The following is a 20,995-nucleotide window of genomic DNA, read 5'->3' on the forward strand; positions in this document are numbered from 1 at the left end:
AAAAGAAATTGTAGAATTTCTCAAATTGTACGATTCTTCCTAGAATTGTACTTCAGTAAGATAAAAGTTATTCACAAAGCACCTTAGGCCTTAAGAGAGCTCCTAAAGCGAACCAATGTTAAGAGTAGTAAGGAGGACTTTTAGTCAGTTAAAAAGTTTGTTTTGGTCTCGGATATGTTTAAGAACTTTTAAAATGATTTGTAGCCCCAGTTTAAAATTAATACAAGTACACAATACAGGTCAATGGATGATCAGGATGGGTTTTGCACTGTCTAGCACTTGCTTACAGTACACAGGCAATATACCTGACAATTACATTCACACACTATGGTTATGTACACCTGTTCAGAGGTTCTGGTGCTGGATATGTGAAGACTTATCAGTGTCTGAGATGTAATATTTCACCTTCCCCCTCAGTTTGCTTGTTGGGCAATTTCGATGATGTCACCATAGAGACAAATTCAGTTCACTAAGAAAACTACCCTCATGAATTGGAAAACTAAAAATATTATTTGTATTAACCAGTATAGATACTGTTAGGTATTATTTAGTCAACTCAGAGGTAAGAACGATACAGTCATAGTTACTTGCAGCAAGGGTAGCCCACTTTGCAGTGAAACTACAAAGTTTTTGACACCCTATCTCTTTATTTATATGCACAGTTCAACAGACAGTTCAGACAGGGTGTATGTATGTGAGACAGAAAGGAGGCTGGTTCACACAGAGATAACAATGATCTCACACACACAGGGAGGAAGGCATAGTGCAGGTGCCTTGCAACACAAAGTTTTTACATGAGTGATAACAAGTTTTTGCACCCATCCAACAGATACCTTTTGTTGGATTATATTGACCTTTAGATTTGTCCTGCGGGGTGTTGTTGCTGATATGGGGCGTTCTCTGGCTTTGGGGCATCTGGTGTGTCCCTGTGTTGGGGTTGCTGGGGCTCCGGCACTGGGGGCTGTGGCCCCAACCGGGGTGGAGCTTTGGTGGCTCTCAGGGGTGACATCTGGTGGCTGCGTGCAGTGCTGTTTGGGGTCTGTGCTGGCGGACATAGGTTATGGCGTGGTGGCCGTGCTGCTCCTGGGTAGGTCTAGGGTGGGCTCGGGGTTCCCGGGGCGTGTCGCCCCCAGTCTGGGGTCCTGGCTGGGCCTGGGGGGCTTGGGTCCTGGCAGGTATGTCACTGGGGTTCTATGCCTGTGCATGCGTTAGGCCATGGGCCTTTGATCCATCGGTGGGCCTAGGGACCTCCTAAACATGTGGGGAGGTACCATCTCATTGTAGGTCCTTTCTCTTTCAGTGGGAGGGGATGGGCAAAGTCAACCTGGGTGTCGTGAGATAGGTGTAGCTTTTCTTCTGGGGTGGGTTGGCAGCTTTGGGTGGTCTTTCGTTTGGGACTGGGTGGTTCTGGATCAGATTGTGGTTCCTTGTTTTGGTTCTGATTCCGTTTGGAGGAGGGGTCAAACAAATGGTTTGGGTGTACTGGCTGACCAAAGTTGTTTTGGGGGTGGAGTGGTCTTGGTGGTTCTCGTGGGTTTTGGTTTTGGCTCTGTGGGCTCTTTGCCTTTTGTGGGCTTCGGTGTGGGTTTTCTCACAGGGCTGCTTCTGCCTGATGTATGGGTGTCGGGGCATGTGTTCTTGGGTGTGAATGTTGTGGGTCTTCTTTTCGTGGGGTTGCATTTTGTGGGGGAGTTTTATTTTTGGGAGGCTGTTAGGGGCGCATTGCGTGGTATGGGCTTTGTGCACAGCTTTTGTTTTGGGTGCTTTTTACTGCGTTCTGTCCTCCGCTGTATAGTGTGATGTGGTGGTGCGGTGGTCCTGCGAGATGCGTCTCTGTCTGCCTTTTGAGTGGGCGGATGTCACTCGACTTACTGGTTGCATTGGGCTTCTCGGCCTTGGTGGGGTTTGCTTGTCTGCTGGGTGGCTCCTGGTGGATGGTGTGTTCTTTGGGTTGGTGGTTTTCTGTATTCCTTCAGATGCACAGAAGGACGTGTGTTGTTGCTGTTGTTGTGGCGTTGGCTCGGGGGAGATGTTGCATGGATTGGCTCTATCGTTTTTGCCTGGCTGGCCTGGATGTTGGTGGTTTTGCATCTCCGAGGTCGTACGGCCTTTTTCCGATGCGGGCTGTGGCCTTTCTATGGCACTCTTTGGTTTGCTGGGCCAGCATCTTATGCAGAGAAATTGGTGGAAAGATATTCTCAGTGCAATGAATAACACGCTACCGGCTTGATCCTGCAGCGATCCACCAACTAAACAGGCGAGTGAATGAACACATAAAGTTATATAACAATCATACATATATTATAACAGAGATAAGATTAACCTTATCATTCCCCTTGGGGGAAATTAAATAGTTTCAGCAGCATGACAGATTAAAGATGCATCTCTGGTAAGGTAATTTTAGGAAGGATAAATATATAATAATAATATAAAACAATATAAATAAATAGCCATGAACAAAAAGTGAACAAAATTTAGTACAGATAAAACACCATCACAGTTCAAAATTATTTAAATATTTACAGACTATAAAAAGCTTTAAAAATTTGAAACTTAGCAAAAATTGGAAAACAATTTACAGGTCCTTCTCAAAAAATTAGCATATTGTGATAAAGTTCATTATTTTCCATAATGTCATGATGAAAATGTAACATTCATATATTTTAGATTCATTGCACACTAACTGAAATATTTCAGGTCTTTTATTGTCTTAATACGGATGATTTTGGCATACAGCTCATGAAAACCCAAAATTCCTATCTCACAAAATTAGCATATTTCATCCGACCAATAAAAGAAAAGTGTTTTTAATACAAAAAACGTCAACCTTCAAATAATCATGTACAGTTATGCACTCAATACTTGGTCGGGAATCCTTTTGCAGAAATGACTGCTTCAATGCGGCGTGGCATGGAGGCAATCAGCCTGTGGCACTGCTGAGGTCTTATGGAGGGCCAGGATGCTTCGATAGCGGCCTTTAGCTCATCCAGAGTGTTGGGTCTTGAGTCTCTCAACGTTCTCTTCACAATATCCCACAGATTCTCTATGGGGTTCAGGTCAGGAGAGTTGGCAGGCCAATTGAGCTCAGTGATACCATGGTCAGTAAACCATTTACCAGTGGTTTTGGCACTGTGAGCAGGTGCCAGGTGCTGAAAAATTAAATCTTCATCTCCATAAAGCTTTTCAGCAGATGGAAGCATGAAGTGCTCCAAAATCTCCTGATAGCTAGCTGCATTGACCCTGCCCTTGATAAAACACAGTGGACCAACACCAGCAGCTGACACGGCACCCCAGACCATCACTGACTGTGGGTACTTGACACTGGACTTCTGGCATTTTGGCATTTCCTTCTCCCCAGTCTTCCTCCAGACTCTGACACCTTGATTTCCGAATGACATGCAGAATTTGCTTTCATCCGAAAAAAGTACTTTGGACCACTGAGCAACAGTCCAGTGCTGCTTCTCTGTAGCCCAGGTCTGGGGAATGCGGCACCTGTAGCCCATTTCCTGCACACGCCTGTGCACGGTGGCTCTGGATGTTTCTACTCCAGACTCAATCTACTGCTTCCGCAGGTCCCCCAAGGTCTGGAATCGGCCCTTCTCCACAATCTTCCTCAGGGTCCGGTCACCTCTTCTCGTTTTGCAGCGTTTTCTGCCACACTTTTTCCTTCCCACAGACTTCCCACTGAGGTGCCTTGATACAGCACTCTGGGAACAGCCTATTCGTTCAGAAATTTCTTTCTGTGTCTTACCCTCTTGCTTGAGGGTGTCAATAGTGGCCTTCTGGACAGCAGTCAGGTCAGCAGTCTTACCCATGATTGGGGTTTTGAGTGATGAACCAGGCTGGGAGTTTTAAAGGCCTCAGGAATCTTTTGCAGGTGTTTAGAGTTAACTCGTTGATTCAGATGATTAGGTTCATAGCTCATTTAGAGACCCTTTTAATGATATGCTAATTTTGTGAGATAGGAATTTTGGGTTTTCATGAGCTGTATGCCAAAATCATCCGTATTAAGACAACAAAAGACCTGAAATATTTCAGTTAGTGTGCAATGAATCTAAAATATATGAATGTTAAATTTTCATCATGACATTATAGAAAATAATGAACTTTATCACAATATGCTAATTTTTTGAGAAGGACCTGTACACAGTGTAGACAAGATAAAGTACAATAATCTAAACACTAGAAGGAAGATGTAAATGAGGTAAATAAGTATTTGCTGTATTGTACATGATGATGCCAGTAGCCTAAGCCTAAATGTTCGTCTACAACATTCCCCAGGCTGTGAAGAAGCTTGCTGGTGTGCTGCAATCGCCTTTCTAGTTTCTAATTACAGCCGCAGCGCTTCTCACATTCCAGGCTGGTGTGTGAAAGCAGAGGAAACAACACACTTATCTGCTTGGAAATGCCTGTTTGTTCTCACCATTATCCAGAACCAAATCTGCCTTTTAACACTCCTCTCTTCTCCTCCAACAGTTGTGCCAACAGCAGGCTCTGCTCCTCTTTCCAGTTCAGTTTTCTTCACCTTTTTTTCTCCATTTTGATTTTGTCATTTTACCAAATCAAAGCTCTTTATTCAAGATGGTCATTACGGTGAATTGCTGACAGCAGAGTGTCTACAATAATATCAAATAGATGAAGTAGTAAAATGACCAGCATGGCAAGTAAACATAACAATAAACAAATCAAAATGATGATTTATTTTGATGCTGTGTGACAATTAACTTAATTTTGCTAAGCTTCATCATCATGCTTTACACATTTCGTAATCCTCTTTAAATTCTATGATCAGTTAATTTTTCTCCACACCACACCTCCCCACAAAGATAAGAATTTCTGTTATCCCCCCGTTTAAAGTTTCTCTCACCAGCTAGCTGAATCACTCTTAAGCTAAGACTCCATGGCAGGAACGTAAGGATAAGATAGGAACTCTCTGAGTGGACTCTGAGAATCCTGGTCCTGGGCTTTTTGTCAGTCAGAGGTGAGGAGATTTATCATCTGGGCAAAGCTGAGTAGTCAGGTCAGGGAATTTATTACCAATGTAAGAACAAGCTTGCAAAACAGAACCACTGCCAAGCTACATCGAAAGAAGTCACCTGAGTTGGTTCTGGTATCTGATCAGGATACCTCTTGGGTGCATCTCTTTAGAGGTGTTCCAGCACATCTCATTTAGAGGAACCCAGAAATTGCTGTACAGAACTTGGTGTAGACACTATATATCCTTTTTGGCCTTGCCGTCTCCCTAGATGACCAGGAGAGTATCACAGGGCAGGCAATATATCTGTGTGTCTCATTTATGGGCCTGTTATATAAGCCAAACAAAAGTTTTTTTTTAAAGCAAACTGATGTATTGATTGGTTAATAGTTTCCTTCATTTAGAGTATAATAGAATAGAATAGAAATACACTTTATTGTACCGCTATCGGCAAATTCAGGTGTGTCAGCAGCAACTTAAATGGCAAATGGAAGCATACAGGTACTCACACACCTAAGAAAACTATGAAAATAAAAAAATAAAACTAGACTGTACAGTAAAAGAAAACAAAATTGTAGTAGAAAAAGAAATACTGTAAATTTATTAAAAATAGTATGCTCAGATTAAATGAAATATGCAAGTAGGGTGACTTGAAAATGTACAAAAAGCACATTTGTTTTGCACACTACAATAAATGTAAAACTGTGCAAATAACAGCAGGGATGTAAACACTTACTGAGCTTGTTGGGAGCAGTGATGGTTATCAAGTCTAGCAGCTCCTGGGGAGGAAGGATCTGCAATAATGCTTCTTTATGCACCTAGGATGAAGCAGTCTTTCACTGAAGGAGCTCTCTAGCTCGACAACAGTTCCATGCATTGTTGAGAGACATTGTCCAACAGTTATGTTATTTTTGCTCGAGTCCTTCTGTCTCCCACCACCTGCACTGTGGGTATCCTAGGACAGAGCTGGCCTTCCTGATGAGCTTATCTAACTGCTTCCTCTTATTCTCTTTTTCCACCAAAATAACTCTCGTTCTTGAACTGGTTCTGTTCGCATGTCTTCAAACTTTGGTGCTTTCTTGAGCACCGACGACTATTTCCACCAGGGGGGAAGCTTGGTAGTGACAGAGCAGAGGTCGATGAGCTGTGCTCAAGGTTCCTTTTAATGCAAAAAGAGAGCATCATAAACTACTATATGGAAAATACAGTGCCTCTGTGTGAGAACAATGGTATGTACAATGTTTTTATTTGCATATGTTCAGCATCCCCGAGTGTAAAAGAAATGAGTAGTTATACAATGCATGTTTGGTGTATTTTTACAAACAAATAATGTTTATACGGTATGTTCTCTGTTTTTGCTGCCGTATTTGCTGCTTCTATTATCTGCTTCTATTATTTGCTGCTTCGACCCGCCCATGGGTGATGTTACGGTTAGCACAGAAGAATGAAGTATTCTGCAGTGCCCGAGCTGAACCAGAGGTTTGCGCTTTGTAACCTCTTTTCGTTGGTGGACACACGCATCACCGGTTTGAAATCACATTTGGGAATCGGAACGGGCTCCGAACCGTGCTGGTGGAAATTGGGTATTAGCGGTAGATTACCTGCTGCAACAAAGATCTCACCAGGGGGCGAAAATGGTTGAGGACCAACCTCTCGAGGGTTTTCATTAGATGTCAGGTCAATGCTACTGTCCTGTAACTGCTGAGGCCTTTCGCATGTGTTGCGTTTGGCATTGGTACCACACAGGAGGCCTTCCACGACTGTGGTACTTTCCCTAGCTTCAGACTCATGTTAAACATGTTCCCCATGATGACAAACAGTTGATCTGCGCAGTTTTATGAGCCTGGACTTAATGCCATCCAGACCTGCAGCCTTTTGCACCTTGATCTTTTCCAGCTCATTCCTCTGAAGTGTTGAAAGGAACAGGACTGTGGTAAAGGAAGGGGGCTGTGTCCTCTGAAATGGAGGTGGGTGGGTGATGGCTGAGAGGTGTGAGGATCTGTAAACAAAAGCAGGCAGGCGTTGGAGATAAGTGAGGTAACAGCTGAGGAGACTGGGCTGGGGGAGAGGTGAATGTCTGATGAAACCTGTTGAAGAACTGGTTCAGATCATACAACGTTATTGCGATAATGTGTGAACACCCTTGGCAAAAAAATATGGCTTCATGCTAACAGGTCAATGTTCTTACTGCGGAGCATCTCTTTGTTTATGTGTGTGTCTTGAGTTAGCGTGTGTATCCAGGTCTCTGTCAGCATGACCAAGCCGCTTTCTCTGTAGACTCACTGAAGCTGGGTTACCGCTGCCAATTCTTCCACTTTGTTGGGAAGGGAACTCACATTTCCCATGATGATGGACAGAATGATGGATCTGTACCTTCTCGTCCGGTTGCGATGTCCACTTCTCTTCCCTCTCAGCTCACAGCACAGATAATATTGGGCCGCACAGTGGGAGGCTGAAGTGTAGCTACCAAGAGCTAGCAGCTGATCTCTGGAGTGAACAATGAGAGCATTACCTTTCACATGGTCTCTAAACATAAATGCCATAGTAAAAATAAGATGAAGTTTTCCACAAAATGGTGAGCTTTGTAATGCATACAACAAGGTAGAAAAACATGAACATACAACACTTCTACCCAAATAGATTTTAAAAAGGAAAACTCAAGAAAGAGATGGAGCTGCTAAAACACGCTTTGTGCTTGTGTGGTGCCGGAAATAGGACAAACTGTTGTGTTTTGCCTTTTGAACGAATTGAGATACAGGTACATTGATAAATATGCATGTGTAAATATTTTCTTCTGAGCTCAGGTTGACAGGCGTGCTATTTATCAGAGTAAGCACCAAAGCACTTATCGGGATTAAGGAATGACAGCTGGGGTACAAGGCTTTGATTCAAACACATCTTTGATGTTGTATAGATGTATGTAACAGGTTTATGAATTATATTTGTGTGTGTAATTATGTTGCCTTTGTTTCTGCTATTCAACTAAGAGAAATCTGATGTAAAACTAAATTGTTTCATTACATTATTTGCCTACATTTCTCACCTAATTTCACCTAACAGCACTATGTGTTTAAGGTGCACTTCACCCATGGAATTAATGCATATTTTATTAGGCCTATCAGTTGACCTTTTATTTCGTATAAAGCCTCTTCTGTTCCCGTTTCGATCTTTGAAAAACTGCAACATATGCTCTACCAAAAAATGGACGTCCGCATTTTGAATAAAATGCCGTCTAAACATAAATGAGAAAGAAAACCCTAGACACAACAGTAAAATAAAATGATACACATTGAGCAAGGGGGTGGGATTGAGTTACCTTGCAGAAAAAGCCCAGACAAGGGGGGCCATGTTGACCAACCTCAGGTACAAATGTTTTTAGTCCATTAAATGGAAATTATCACCTGTTATTGCTTTTTGCAGACCTAAAAAGGCAATGTCATTTTACACCAAAATTAAAGCCCAGTCAGACATTATCCTCCATTCTGTGATACAGAGAGCCTTCCTGTGCACAAATTTAACACAGAAACTTACTCCCTAATTTCATGTTTTCACAACTGAAGCCTGTTTGAAAAATAATTTGCTTAATATTTTGGCATAACTTGAAGTGGAAAGTGGCTAGGGTGTGCTTAACCTACTTATCCTTGAATTTCTTTAGATCTGGTCATGATGTGTTGGGATCTTTAGCCTTCTTCATGTTGTTAAATAGGTTCTTCATTTCTTATGAGGTCTAAATATTATTTTATTGGTTACTCTGCATGGAACCTAGAGTGACATAACAGTAAACTAAAGAGCCATTATGTCTAAATGCATGGTTTGTCATATTGTTGTCACCATTGTTGTCAAAAGTATTCACACCTTATATTTGTAACATGACATTCTGCCATGTTACAAATATAAGCTTCAAAGTATTTTCTTGGCATTTATATACATTTATATAGACAAGCATAAATTAGAGCATAGCTGTGAAGTGGAAGGAAAATGATACATGAATATTCAGTCCCACTAGTCAGATTGGATGGATAGTGTATATTATACTGTATGAGAACATCAGTTTTCAAGTCTTGCCACAAGTTCCTAATAGGATTTAGGTCTGGTCATTGACTAGACCATTCTAGCACAGGTAAATGCTTTGATCTAAGCTGTCCCATTGTTGCACCAGCTGTAGTTTAAAGGTTGTTGTCCTGTGAACCTCTGCCCCAGTGTCAAGTTTTTGCTTTGCCTAACAGGGATTCTTCCACCATTGCACTATATTTAATACTTCTATCCATCTTACCCTGCTGTGTAAAAATATCCCATCAATATAATTCTTCCACCACCATATTTCACTGCCAAGCCTATCTGTTTACACATAGCATTTTGCATGCAGACCAAAAAGTTCAGTTTAAGTCTTATCTGACCAGAGAAGGGGTAAAGGGGTTTAATATTTAGACACAACACTGTTGGGACCACAACCATGGGTTACAACATTGAAGGCCAGTAAGAACTTTTCTGGAACTTTCAAAATAAATCACATTAACCTATTTCCGTCACAGCCAGAAACAAGAAGGGAATAACAGTGGGTGTCCCGTGACGTCACTATTTGAATAAAAACCCTGCACGCCAACAAACAGACCTCTTCCACGCAGGTCCCCAGCGGAGCTGGAAGGAGAGACGCACACTGCACGCTAATGTCTCTTTGCTGGCAAACAGACAACTCTTAAAACTGGATCCAAGAGTGTCATACGATCACGCGATCATATTCACCAAGTTAAGTAGGAATGAATTGTTGTTTGTGTATCTGGTATTCATTCATGAACGGGGTAATTAAGGTACAAGCGTTGCTTGACTTTTCTTTCTGAGGTCTACAGAAGCAAACTGTGTTCTAGAGAGTTCCCAGCAGAGACCCTGTCTCTACAGCACATAGTGGAGCAGTTTTTCCCTGCCTGAAGGAAGGACAGAGGTACCGCAATACAATAATTTGTTCTGTTGAGAACTCAGCTATCTTAGTGCTAGCAGATTAGGTGCTCAGTGCATGTGCTCAGTTTACGTGTTCTGTGTTTGTTTTTAAAGTTAAGACAAACTTTATTTAAAGGGTGATTCTAAACACAGAACATCGGCCATAACGCGACATCCTATTTTAGAGGTATGTGTTTGATTCTGATAATAAGCTACAAGTTTCTTTTGTTAGAACCAACCGCTAACAGCTAAGAACACGTGCTTGCCTACTAAGAGTCAGCTAAAGATCATTTACCCAAAAAGGTTGTTAGTTTTCAATCTAGGACATAATATTTCCCTAAATATTATTTTACTAAACTTGATGACTAATTAAACACCATGAAGACCCATTTATCCAGAAAGATTTGGTTCTTATTCAAAGTAATATTTCCCTAAATATTATTTTAATAAATAAAGGCAGCTAATTAAACACCGTTGAGTATTGTTTATTCAGAAGGTTGATTTTATTCAGCAAATAATTTTTTTTGTTTTCTCAAAATGTTTTATCTGATGTTGCATTGTGAATGGTTATTTGAAGGTATACCAATTATTGTCTAAGTTGGTTCCAAGACTAACTTAACTTAATTTCCAGATTCTTCAAGATCATCCTTGGTTCTCAAACATAAATAACATTGAATGGTAATGTTGCATCACTCTTTCGGTCATGGTTTTCAACCGTCTTTGATCAACTTGTTTATATTGTACATATCCCATGAGCCTCCCTTGTTCTCTCATTCTGCTTGATAGTTTAGTTGGGTTGTTTTAGCATAGCAAAGAGTTTGTTGATTAACATATGTTTGACACTGAGTTGACTTATTTTTGTTAATACATTCTTGTATTTTAAGTAATTGTGTGAATTCATTCTGTGTGTGTACAGAGTTTTGCTGTTCAATAATGTCAGAGCTTGACTCATCCGTTTAAATGTTGTCCTAATGCCACCGCCTTATTTGGCTGGTATTCACAGGGCACCCCTTAACACAGCGAAATATTATTTGATAAAATATTAAAGTATTGATATTAAATATTAAATATGTTCATATTCAAAATCACAACACACTTAATTTTTTTTTCTTTAAAATCGTTACATCATTTCCCTTCTACTTGTCACATAAAATCCCAATAAAATACACTGAAACTTGCTGTTGTAATGTGACAAAAGTATAAGCAGTTTGATTAGATGTTCAAGGTGCTGTAATTATCAGTCTTCCAAAAGCAGAAGCAGAAACATTTTTTAAAAGTGCTAACATAGCCTGCATGTGTCAGATAAGGGCACCAGAAGAAAATATAGATGTCCTACTTCTTGCAAGGTCTCTGTTAACAATTAAACTTACAGCAATGAAATTCCGTGCTAAATCAAAAAAAAAAAAAGAATTAAGTGCTTAAACAATTTACATTACTGCTATGGCTTTTTGTGCTCATGTTTTAAAAAAGGAATGATTCCTGCTTGGCTTAAGCTTTGATTCATATGCAAATCGCCTCATAGAGTGACTCCCTCTCTTTAACTTCTATTTAGTTTTTCTATAAAATTCCATATTTCTAGTCAAACTACTGATGTTTTGTCTCAAAGCCCCTCATCAAACATCTGTCTCCCACTGATCTGAGTATGGTAACTCTTTTATTTCTTTCCATTCTGAATTATACTGACGTCTTTGCTGGTCCGACACTGAAAAACATTTTAATCCCTTACTCATCATCTCTGCAGCAAAACAGGTTCTACAAACCAATACCCTTTGTTCAAACGCCCTTACAGCATATCAGCCATCGATGGTGCTTTTTTAATAGAGAGTAAGTAATCTGTAAGAGGGAAATGCTTTTTAAGAACATTGTCTTCTGTCTCATCTCTGCTGCAATAGTGGATTAAAATATTTGATTCTTTATGTTTTTCAATACCCAATTGGATTTTTTATCCCCCCCCCCCAATTTATTTTTATTCCAAGTGCCTTTGATTAATCTGCATGGTACACTTTGTCCCTTGGTCATTTCTCTTTTGTCTGATATCCCCCTCTCACTCTTTCTTCTTCACTGGCTCTCTCTTGTCTCTTGGATTTCCTCCGTCCTTACTTGCAGCCTTGCCATGCATTTTCTCTCCAGGGGATTCCTCAGAAATGTTTAACTCTTTTGAAATGTCTGCAATGACTCAGCAGACCAACAGCTGATTGGAATACTGCACTGTTTTAGCATCAGTTTGTTGGTAATGATAAAAAATACATTCCTTTGTTAAGTTAATTTTGGATAAATGTACAAGCTCAGTGTTATTTTCTCATGCTTTGACAGCTTAAGGTTTTACAAAAGTGGGCCAAGGAGGATGTTGGTATGGAAGCAACCACTGCTGCTCTGTGCCTAAAATTACTGCTGAAACATTTTGTTTTGTAACTGTACCATCTTCATTTAATACTATATGTAATGAAATGTTCTTCTCCTGTTTTAATCTGCATTACAGAGCATGATAGGCATCGCCTATGCAAAAGCACCGAATACATGAATCTTCACTTCAAAGTCAAATGGTTCCACAATGAGTATGTCCGTGATCTGCCGGCCTTTAAGGATGTTCCACCAGAATATTCTTTGTAAGTCTTTATACGCATGCAAATATATAAACAAATATCCTGTACTTTCTGAGCTACAGGATATTTGGTCATTAAATTGTGAAAAGTGAATATTCAGTTTAGTTCTTATGTTTAGTTCCTAATTTATATTACAATTTGTTAAAACTGTCATGTTGGGGTGGTAAAGACTAAAATGCAAAGCAATCTTAAAATGAGCATGAGAGCTTTTAATAGACAAAAAAAAAGAACGTACAAAAGCAAGCAGAGTAGGAAAAGCAACTTCAATTATGGAGAAATCAGGCATGGAGCAGACAAATGGATTAATATGCCAAAATATTAATATATCCTTAAATATAAAAGTATCAGTATCTGTGTATCTCTGAATTTTCACTACAAATTCAATTACTATAACTTGAAAAGTTTAGTGTTCTAACTTCATCTTTTAACATTTAAATTATATATTTTTGTGTTGTTACAAATAGTAATGGCCTGATTAGTATTTTGTCCCAGATTTTGTTTCAAGCTTTTAAAGCATAGGCATTTCATCAGTGTAACTTACAGAAAATGTTTGTTCTCTTGCTTCATAAACTTGTGCTTTGCTTAAATGTCATAACATTTAATGAGTAAAGTTTCAGCTGCTCTCTGCACAGCTTTCCCTGCACTGCCAACTGTCTGGACAGAGCAACCAGAATTATTAAATTATCAAAATAATGTGTCAGTTATTCAAGTCATGTAGATGAAAATAAAGAGTGATTTTCAAAACAATGAATGCACAGTTTGCTGGTGGTGCAGTTGACATAAAATGACAGACAAGCACATCAACAAGTTGAACTTAAGGGTTTCAAACAATAATCATTTAAAAACGTTGTCATCAACACAGCGTTTACAAAATATTGTCATGTTTGAACAATATATTCTGCATTTCAGAAATTCATCACCCTATAACTAAAAACATTCCTGTTTTTTACAATATATTATTTATTATATAAAGATATGAAAAACATTGTTCAAACATGTACATTTTCACATTATATCATGCAAAGTGTTATCTTTAGGTAAGTGTTGAAGTTATAACATTATAAAGTAGGTTGATGAAAAATTGTGCACAAGTTGATGCAAAAGAGTTTCATTTAGATGACTTGTTTACGTTTTGTTTCAGGCTCAAAATAAGCCAATGTGAGATTTCTTTTTGTGCAACTTGGGTGTGTTTCTGGCTTAATTAAGCCACTGGGAAGATGGATAAAAGTGTAAACGGAGTGATTGGTGGCTTTTCAAGTCCCTTGATAAGGGCTTTAAGCCTATTAAACTATACATGATTCTAACTGAAAAGAGAAGGAAGGGCAGCTGCCAAATTTCACTATGATTTAAGAACACAAAACGGCACAATGTTAGATTTTCTTGATGGACTACATACAGATGGCCACATGAGTATCTTGTATATTGTTTTGTCCAAGAATAACAGTCTGCAGATTAAAAACTGGTGAGCCTTTCTAAGTCAGATAGCTCATTGCAAACCAAGTGCGAGCTCACAGAAGACTGAGGGCTGTACACCTCCATCAGCAGCTTGCAATAAGTACATAATCATGATAAGTTTATCAATCCATCTCTTTAAGAGCAAAACATATTTAGCATTTCTATAACATATTGGCACGTTTTACAATATAAATGTGTATTTTCTGTTATATAGTGATAAATGTGCATGTTGTAATAACATCATAATATATTGTTAAAATGTGAAAAATATATTCCAATGAGTTGAAATGTTATATTATGAAAAAAGAGATGTAAGAACAATTAACTTTTCACATTTTAGTATAAAAAATATAAGTATTATTATGATAATGACACTGTCTCACTTCGAATTGATTCTACCAGAGGCATTGCCTACAGATCAGGCACACTAATTCCATACCACATGGTTTTCCTTCTCTCCCTGTCCATCTACCTCACCTTTCTGTCATCACACCTGTTTTTTTAGCTTTGTCTTGGGTGGCAGCTGCCAACAGACTGAGAGTAGATCAGTCTTGAGGGAACATCTATTACTCTGATGACAAATTCACAAGACAATGCTGAAATTAAAGACATAATTATACCACTAACATCTTTGCCATTTGTCCTGTTTCTTCCTTTTCACAATCTGATCCCTGACACAAAGCTGTGAGTGAACAGTGGCCTTTATCGAAAGCACACATAAATATACTTAGCATTCAGTTTAAACTGATTGCCCCACATTTTGTAAATAAATAACTTATCTCAAGCTTTAAAGTCTCTTTCATCTCATATTGTTATAAATGGAGGTGTGACAATACATTCAGTTAATGAGAAAAGACCATACATTATTTTGGGTTCACAAGCATGAGGCTAGATTTTAGCAATATTTTTGAAAAAAGTTAAGATCCCATTTTTTTGGTTTCAGATATAGAGTAAAGGTACCACAAATCACAATGTTTAAAGAAAATCTGTAACCAATGTTTATTAATCCTGTTCTTATTTGAGTAGTCCACATATTTTGGTCTTTACATGTATGCAATTCTAAGGTGGTCTTAATTTGATAGAAAAATAACCATTCAAAATGCTCCCTTTGTTGTGTTTTCAGAAATAATAAAGGTTTCATATGTGTCAAATTGCCTTTTAAATAATTCATAGTGGAATTACCATTACATACAACATTGATTATTATTAATTAATATTAGATACTATGTAAATAATTGTATGGAATCCATTGTGCAATACAATGTGAAATAGCCTTTTATACCCCTATCACTGAGTTTTCAAAACCTCTTTTTCAATAGGGTCCCTACAAAGACAGCAGCATGAGTTTTATATAAATGATTATACTACTATATTTCTGCCTTGTCTTTTAATGATATGGGAAGGTGTGCAGCTTTAGGAAAACAATTCTCAAGAATCACTTTCAAATGCATTTGACACTGTAGCTTACACAGTTTGATCACCCACTAAACCAGGCTGCTTGTCAGTTTTTGGAATTGTCGAAAAATTCAGTTAAAGAGTCTTTAGCCAACTCTGTCAACCCAACAAGACAACTTTTTACTTCAAAATAAGAATCTCAAACATAGATACATGATGTCAAACTTAAAGCCCAAATGTTTATATGATAGTAGCTTACATTTACCAGAACGGGTGACGTGGTATATTAGACTGCATCGCGCATTGTGAGACAAACCTATTGAAAAAGTTATCAACATTGCAAGATCTCATGCCCCGATATCGTTATACCTTTCATCAGGTCAAGTCATAACAACATCCAACTTTACTTCTTGTCTTGTAGGTGGTTCGACCCCTTCGTCATTCAGTGGCTTGATGAGAATGAAGTTGTTTCCATGGATTTCCTCAATGGAGCACTTGAAAGAGACAAGAAAGATGGCGTGAGTACTGCACTGAATCATTTCTCAAGAAGTGAATTTTATTCTTAGCTGTCCAGGCCACTTACGTCTGCTTTCCTAATAACAAGGGTGGCCTCCTAAGACTGAATTTACATTTTGGAGGAGGAGGATATGGTAGGATAAAGGAAATTTTGCACAGTCAAAACCACCTCTCGCCTTGAGACATGACAAGACAGGAATATAAATGAAATATATCAATTAAAAATTGATATCCAAAAGGAAGCAAACATGTTTTTCAGGGCAGAAATGCCTCTGAAGGATGTTAGAAAAAAAGTCACAGGATATCTGCAGGAGCCTCATGAAACTAGTTTAATAAATTGATGCATTACCAAACATTTATATGCTCATTTGTCAGTCGATATCTTACCTCTATATGATGCATTTAAACATGCACAAAGCTTTTATAACTTCTCTTTTCAAGATTCGTACAATTCATAGCTTTATATTCATTGCTAAACATAAAATGTACTGAGGTTTTAAGCTCAAATATTAAAGCTGTTTAATAAAGTAGACCTTATGTGACTTTTGTAAAGTCTTTAAAACATTGTTGGACAACTTTAGTCCTTAAGGGCTAAAGTTTACGAAACCTTTCTCTAACTGATTATTAATTAATCGAATTAATACCAGAGGTGACATCATCGAATGTGTCAGAGAGAGAGTAGTCAGCATTACACAGCTCTACACTTAAACAAAAATTTCAGAACAAAAACATTATTAGAGAGTTGGCTTTGTAAACTGTCTCCAGTGTCTTGTAATAGTACGTTTTATGGACAGCATGCTTAGCAATACAAACAGTAGTCATTGTGTGCATTCCTTGTAGAGTTAATAGATTTACATTAACTGTGAGATTTCCAAGAATTGAAACATTTAAAGATCTAACACGTCCCATGATGGATAAAATTGAACTCTCAAAAGGTTAAAACAGATTGACTTCGCTGTAATAGTTTCTGCTTCCAGTTTTCTATTGATGTCTAACTCAGCCTGATGTAGTAAATATGCCTCTGTAGAAAATACTGTAGAAAATACTTTCTCTCTATAAACTTTTTACATTTCTGTGATACCCTACCTCATTATCAAGGACTTCACTGATACTAGGAGATAATAGGTGAGTCTTCTTCAATCAGTGACAGCTTCCATTCCAAGGGGTGTTGTTGACTATGCAATTTGGTGGCGCTTATATATGTGGTGCCATTAAAATTCTGAAACTTTTCTGATTTTAGGGTGTTTGGCGAGCTAATGACCAATCAGACAGGGTCAATTGTAAAATCAGCCGTTTCCAGTCACCTGCAGGTTTTCTGTGCATCTTTAGTTGAAACACATCCAATGTTTTCAGGACACCAGTCCATGAGGAGCAGAGTTCCCCATTCCTAGCTCCTTTATGCCAAAGACTGTAATGCGAAATGTCTTTATTGATTTTCTGACCTATTTATTTAATGCATGCTCTGCCTGCTTAAATATATGAGTTCATATATGTTCAAACTTTCACAGTCACATTACTAGCTCACTTTATTTTTTAATTAGTCACCTTTTCTTCCTCTCTTGCCTGCCTCGTTTGCCATTTTGTCTCTTTCTGTCCATGTGTCTAACTCCCTCCTTCTGCTTCAGTTCCAGCAAACCTCGGAGCACGCCCTCTTTTCCTGCTCAGTGGTGGACGTGTTCACTCAACTAAACCAGAGTTTTGAGATTATCAAGAAGCTGGAATGTCCAAACCCACAGGCTCTGGCTCATTTCATGTGCCGTTTTGCGAAGGTCAGTCTCCTTCTTTCCTTACTGCTCCCATGGCCAGTAATAAGTTACAGTTAGGGAGGTTGTTATTAGTCTAGATAAATTTGTTTTGTATATGTCTTGTGTTCAATATCAGTTTTGTGATTGACTGTAATTGTTAGCTCAGTAACAGAAGAGCAAACAAACTGTAATTATGATATCCTCTTTATCCCTGCAGACTATCAATAAGGTTCTTTTGCAATATGCTGCAATCATTTCCAAGGAGTTTCCATTGCATTTAAATAAGGAGAATGTGGTAAGTGCATGCACGTTCTCTGCAATGTTACACAGCAACAAAGTTACACTGAAGTTATTTTTGGATGTCAAGTGCAAACATGGTAACACAATAGTCAGTATTTTTAAAATTAGTTTCTAGTAATGGTTGGCATGGAGACCATGAAAGTGTTTCTGAATATGTCTTTTTAACAGACCTCTGCAGTATCTTCTGTAATCCTCTTAATATTGTCTCTATTAACACAAATAAAATTATTCAACTCTTGCCCATAGCTGATGAGGACAAGTCATTGGTATTTTCTCAGTCTACTTTTTGAGGTGATGGATGACTAAACACAAACTTTGTGAGAGGTCTAATTATTCACATTGGATTTTGAAGCTGAAATGAAAGATAACAAGCAGTGTGGGAGCAGATGTTTCTTTACAGTGCTGATGGTCTCATTACTACTTTCCCAGAGAGAAAGTAAGGCGTGCCTTCCCTTGACAGAACTACAATGACAGTTAATGAAAAAAAAAGGAACTGAGATGTGCACTGACTGTTTTGTTTGTATCAAATTTGCCCTGCTCCAGTCCCATGCAAAAGTACACCTGGAACATTTTTCATATTTTGTCACTTTACACTCATAAACATCAATGTGTTTTAGTCAGATTTTATGTGACTGTCCAACACAAAGTAGCATATGACTGTAAAACAGAGGAGAAAGGATACATGTTTTTAAAAACTTTAAGAATCACTTTTTTAAAAGTGCAGTGTACATATGAATTCAGCCACTTTTAATATGCTACCCTTAAATAAAGTCCAGTGCAGCATCCTACCTTCAGAAGTCAAGAGCTCATGTAATTAGTAAACAGAGTCCGACTATGCGTAATTTAAACTCAATAAAAATCCAGTTGTTTTGTAGCCGCCTTTGAGATTTCATAGAGAACATTAAAGATCAAAAGCTGATTAATACAATGCAACATGGAAAAGTTTTAATCAGGGTTAAATTACAAATATTCTAAGCTCTGGAAATCCCAGGGCATGCTCTTTAATCTCCCATGTCAAACTGAAAAGAAATATGACACACTTGCCAACCTACCAAGACATAAAATGACCTCTGTACTTTTCATGCTTCTTCAGTTGACCTGAAAAACCTCTGCCCAATGTTTCTCTGTACAATATATGTTTCAAAAGGGTGTAAAAATAGATTCACAAAGGAAATACAGATGTCTAGTTTTCTTATAGTTGACTTGAATTTTGCTAAAATGTTTTTCCAAAATATCAGCCATATTGTGAATATCTAATCACTTCCTCATGCATATAAACTCATAAATCTCAGAGAATAATCCATCATTAGTTGCTGAAGAGACACTGTTGGCTGTTTTGGGGTTTGAAAGAGACCAATCATCCTTTTCTTCTGGGGCCAATGATTATAGTATTAGTAGTATTCATTACTGAAATATTAATTAAGACATTTTGTATTGCCTCCTGTTGTTTTTTTTTAGCAGATAACTCACATAATATATGAGTCTTTGAAAGTCTCTAGATTTATTCTGGGTGTCTGTAAAAAGTGACATGATTAATGTCTGTCATCTGTTAAACTTGTTGTGGAGCAGAGAATCGATAATGTCTGACACATTCCGTGCAGACATTTCTCTCCTTGTTGTGTTATGTATTGCATTTCCCCACTGACTTTTTGAGCACAGACTTTGCTTCTTTGTATAGATGACGTGTCATGATATGAAAGCTGATGGATTTCACAGTTGTTGGCCCTATCATTTTTCTTTTGACATTCTTTTTTTATTGTGTTTCCAGTTATATGATATAATCATGGGTTCTCAAACTATTACAATACAATTCTAACAGCTGTCAAACAGGTGGATGGCAGAATGGCATTAAACATTGAATATATTTTAGTCTCGCTGTGTAAATCAATGTGCTATGTAAAATAAAAATCTAATTATATTTATTTTTGCTCTTTTGCAGCCCTGCATTATCCTCAACAACATCCAGCAACTTCGAGTTCAGCTAGAAAAGATGTTTGAGTCCATGGGTGGAAAGCAGGTCTGTGCATATAAACACTGTGTTTGCCAATGGTTTCTGTTTTATATTTTAAGGTTATTTATATTTTAAGGTTATTCGGATTCAGAACATAGGCTGGAGTGTAGTTTCTCCAGGGCTGATTAGAGTGTTGTACTTGTAAATTTTGAACCACCAACCTGAGATCCACATATCCAATGCCAATTTTCATATTATGCAAATGATCATTTTTGATTACATCTGTTATTTAAATTGATTTAAGCCATCCTTGATGTCCTGATGTCCATCTGTCAGTTCTGTGCTTAATTATCTCCTCTCCAATGTTTTTTAGTCAGTTCTCTGCTATCTCTTTACTTCCTGAAGACCCCGGCTACACTACTATGGATATTTTACAAACAAAATGTTTTTTCCTCTGTCTTTTTCAAAATAAATAAATCTGTATCTACACAGTTTAGAGGATTTTAGTAAAAAAAGAATCATATCTGCATATGGCCAAAACGCTGACATTAAGAAGACCAGAATTAATCATCCATTCATTGCTTCTAGTAATTCCCGGACATCCACTCCCCACTAGGGTTGCCAGCTCCCTGATTTTAGCCTACCGGACTAAAGTCAGGCTGTATAGTAAAAGAAAATAAAACCCAGACTAAATAAAATTTATTTTTGAACATACTGTGTTAATCAGAAAGGCATACTCACAATAATTAAATTAGAATTGATCAGGTGACATTGGTGATAGCATTAATGTAAACAATTGTTGAGCATATGAAAAACTGTGCAATATAATATAAAAAAATTAAACAAATAAAACATAATCTCCTTTATTTTGTGAAGGGGCAGTGAATGTACCTGCCATGCAAGCAGCCAACTATGCCTGCAAACCCAGAATTATATGAATAGTTAATGTGGTGCCCACAGCTTTTCAGACTGCAGATCTACTTATAAATGTCCAAGTCACAAAGATCTGGCCATTTCTGACACTTTCCTTGTGCCAGTTCTCAGCTAAAAGGTAGACCAATCCCAGGGTTAGTTTGGTAAACCCTGCCACCAAGCAGGGTTGGTTGATGGAGTATGTTGC

General features: G+C 38.1%; 1 protein-coding gene across 3 annotated transcripts in view; it reads left to right on the forward strand.

The window, feature by feature from the left end:
- Positions 1-20,995, forward strand: part of LOC124866813 (protein unc-13 homolog C-like) — a 188,194-nt gene that overhangs the window by 137,163 nt on the left and 30,036 nt on the right. For all 3 annotated transcript variants that reach the window (XM_047362769.1, XM_047362770.1, XM_047362772.1), the window contains 5 exons: positions 12,390-12,516; positions 15,785-15,881; positions 17,505-17,648; positions 17,842-17,919; positions 19,864-19,941. In XM_047362769.1, coding sequence (XP_047218725.1) covers positions 12,390-12,516; positions 15,785-15,881; positions 17,505-17,648; positions 17,842-17,919; positions 19,864-19,941 — 524 coding nt within the window. The remainder of the gene's footprint in view (positions 1-12,389; positions 12,517-15,784; positions 15,882-17,504; positions 17,649-17,841; positions 17,920-19,863; positions 19,942-20,995) is intronic.

This window comes from Girardinichthys multiradiatus, chromosome 4 (genome assembly GCF_021462225.1).
Source record: "Girardinichthys multiradiatus isolate DD_20200921_A chromosome 4, DD_fGirMul_XY1, whole genome shotgun sequence".
Classification (NCBI taxonomy): Eukaryota; Metazoa; Chordata; class Actinopteri; order Cyprinodontiformes; family Goodeidae; genus Girardinichthys; species Girardinichthys multiradiatus.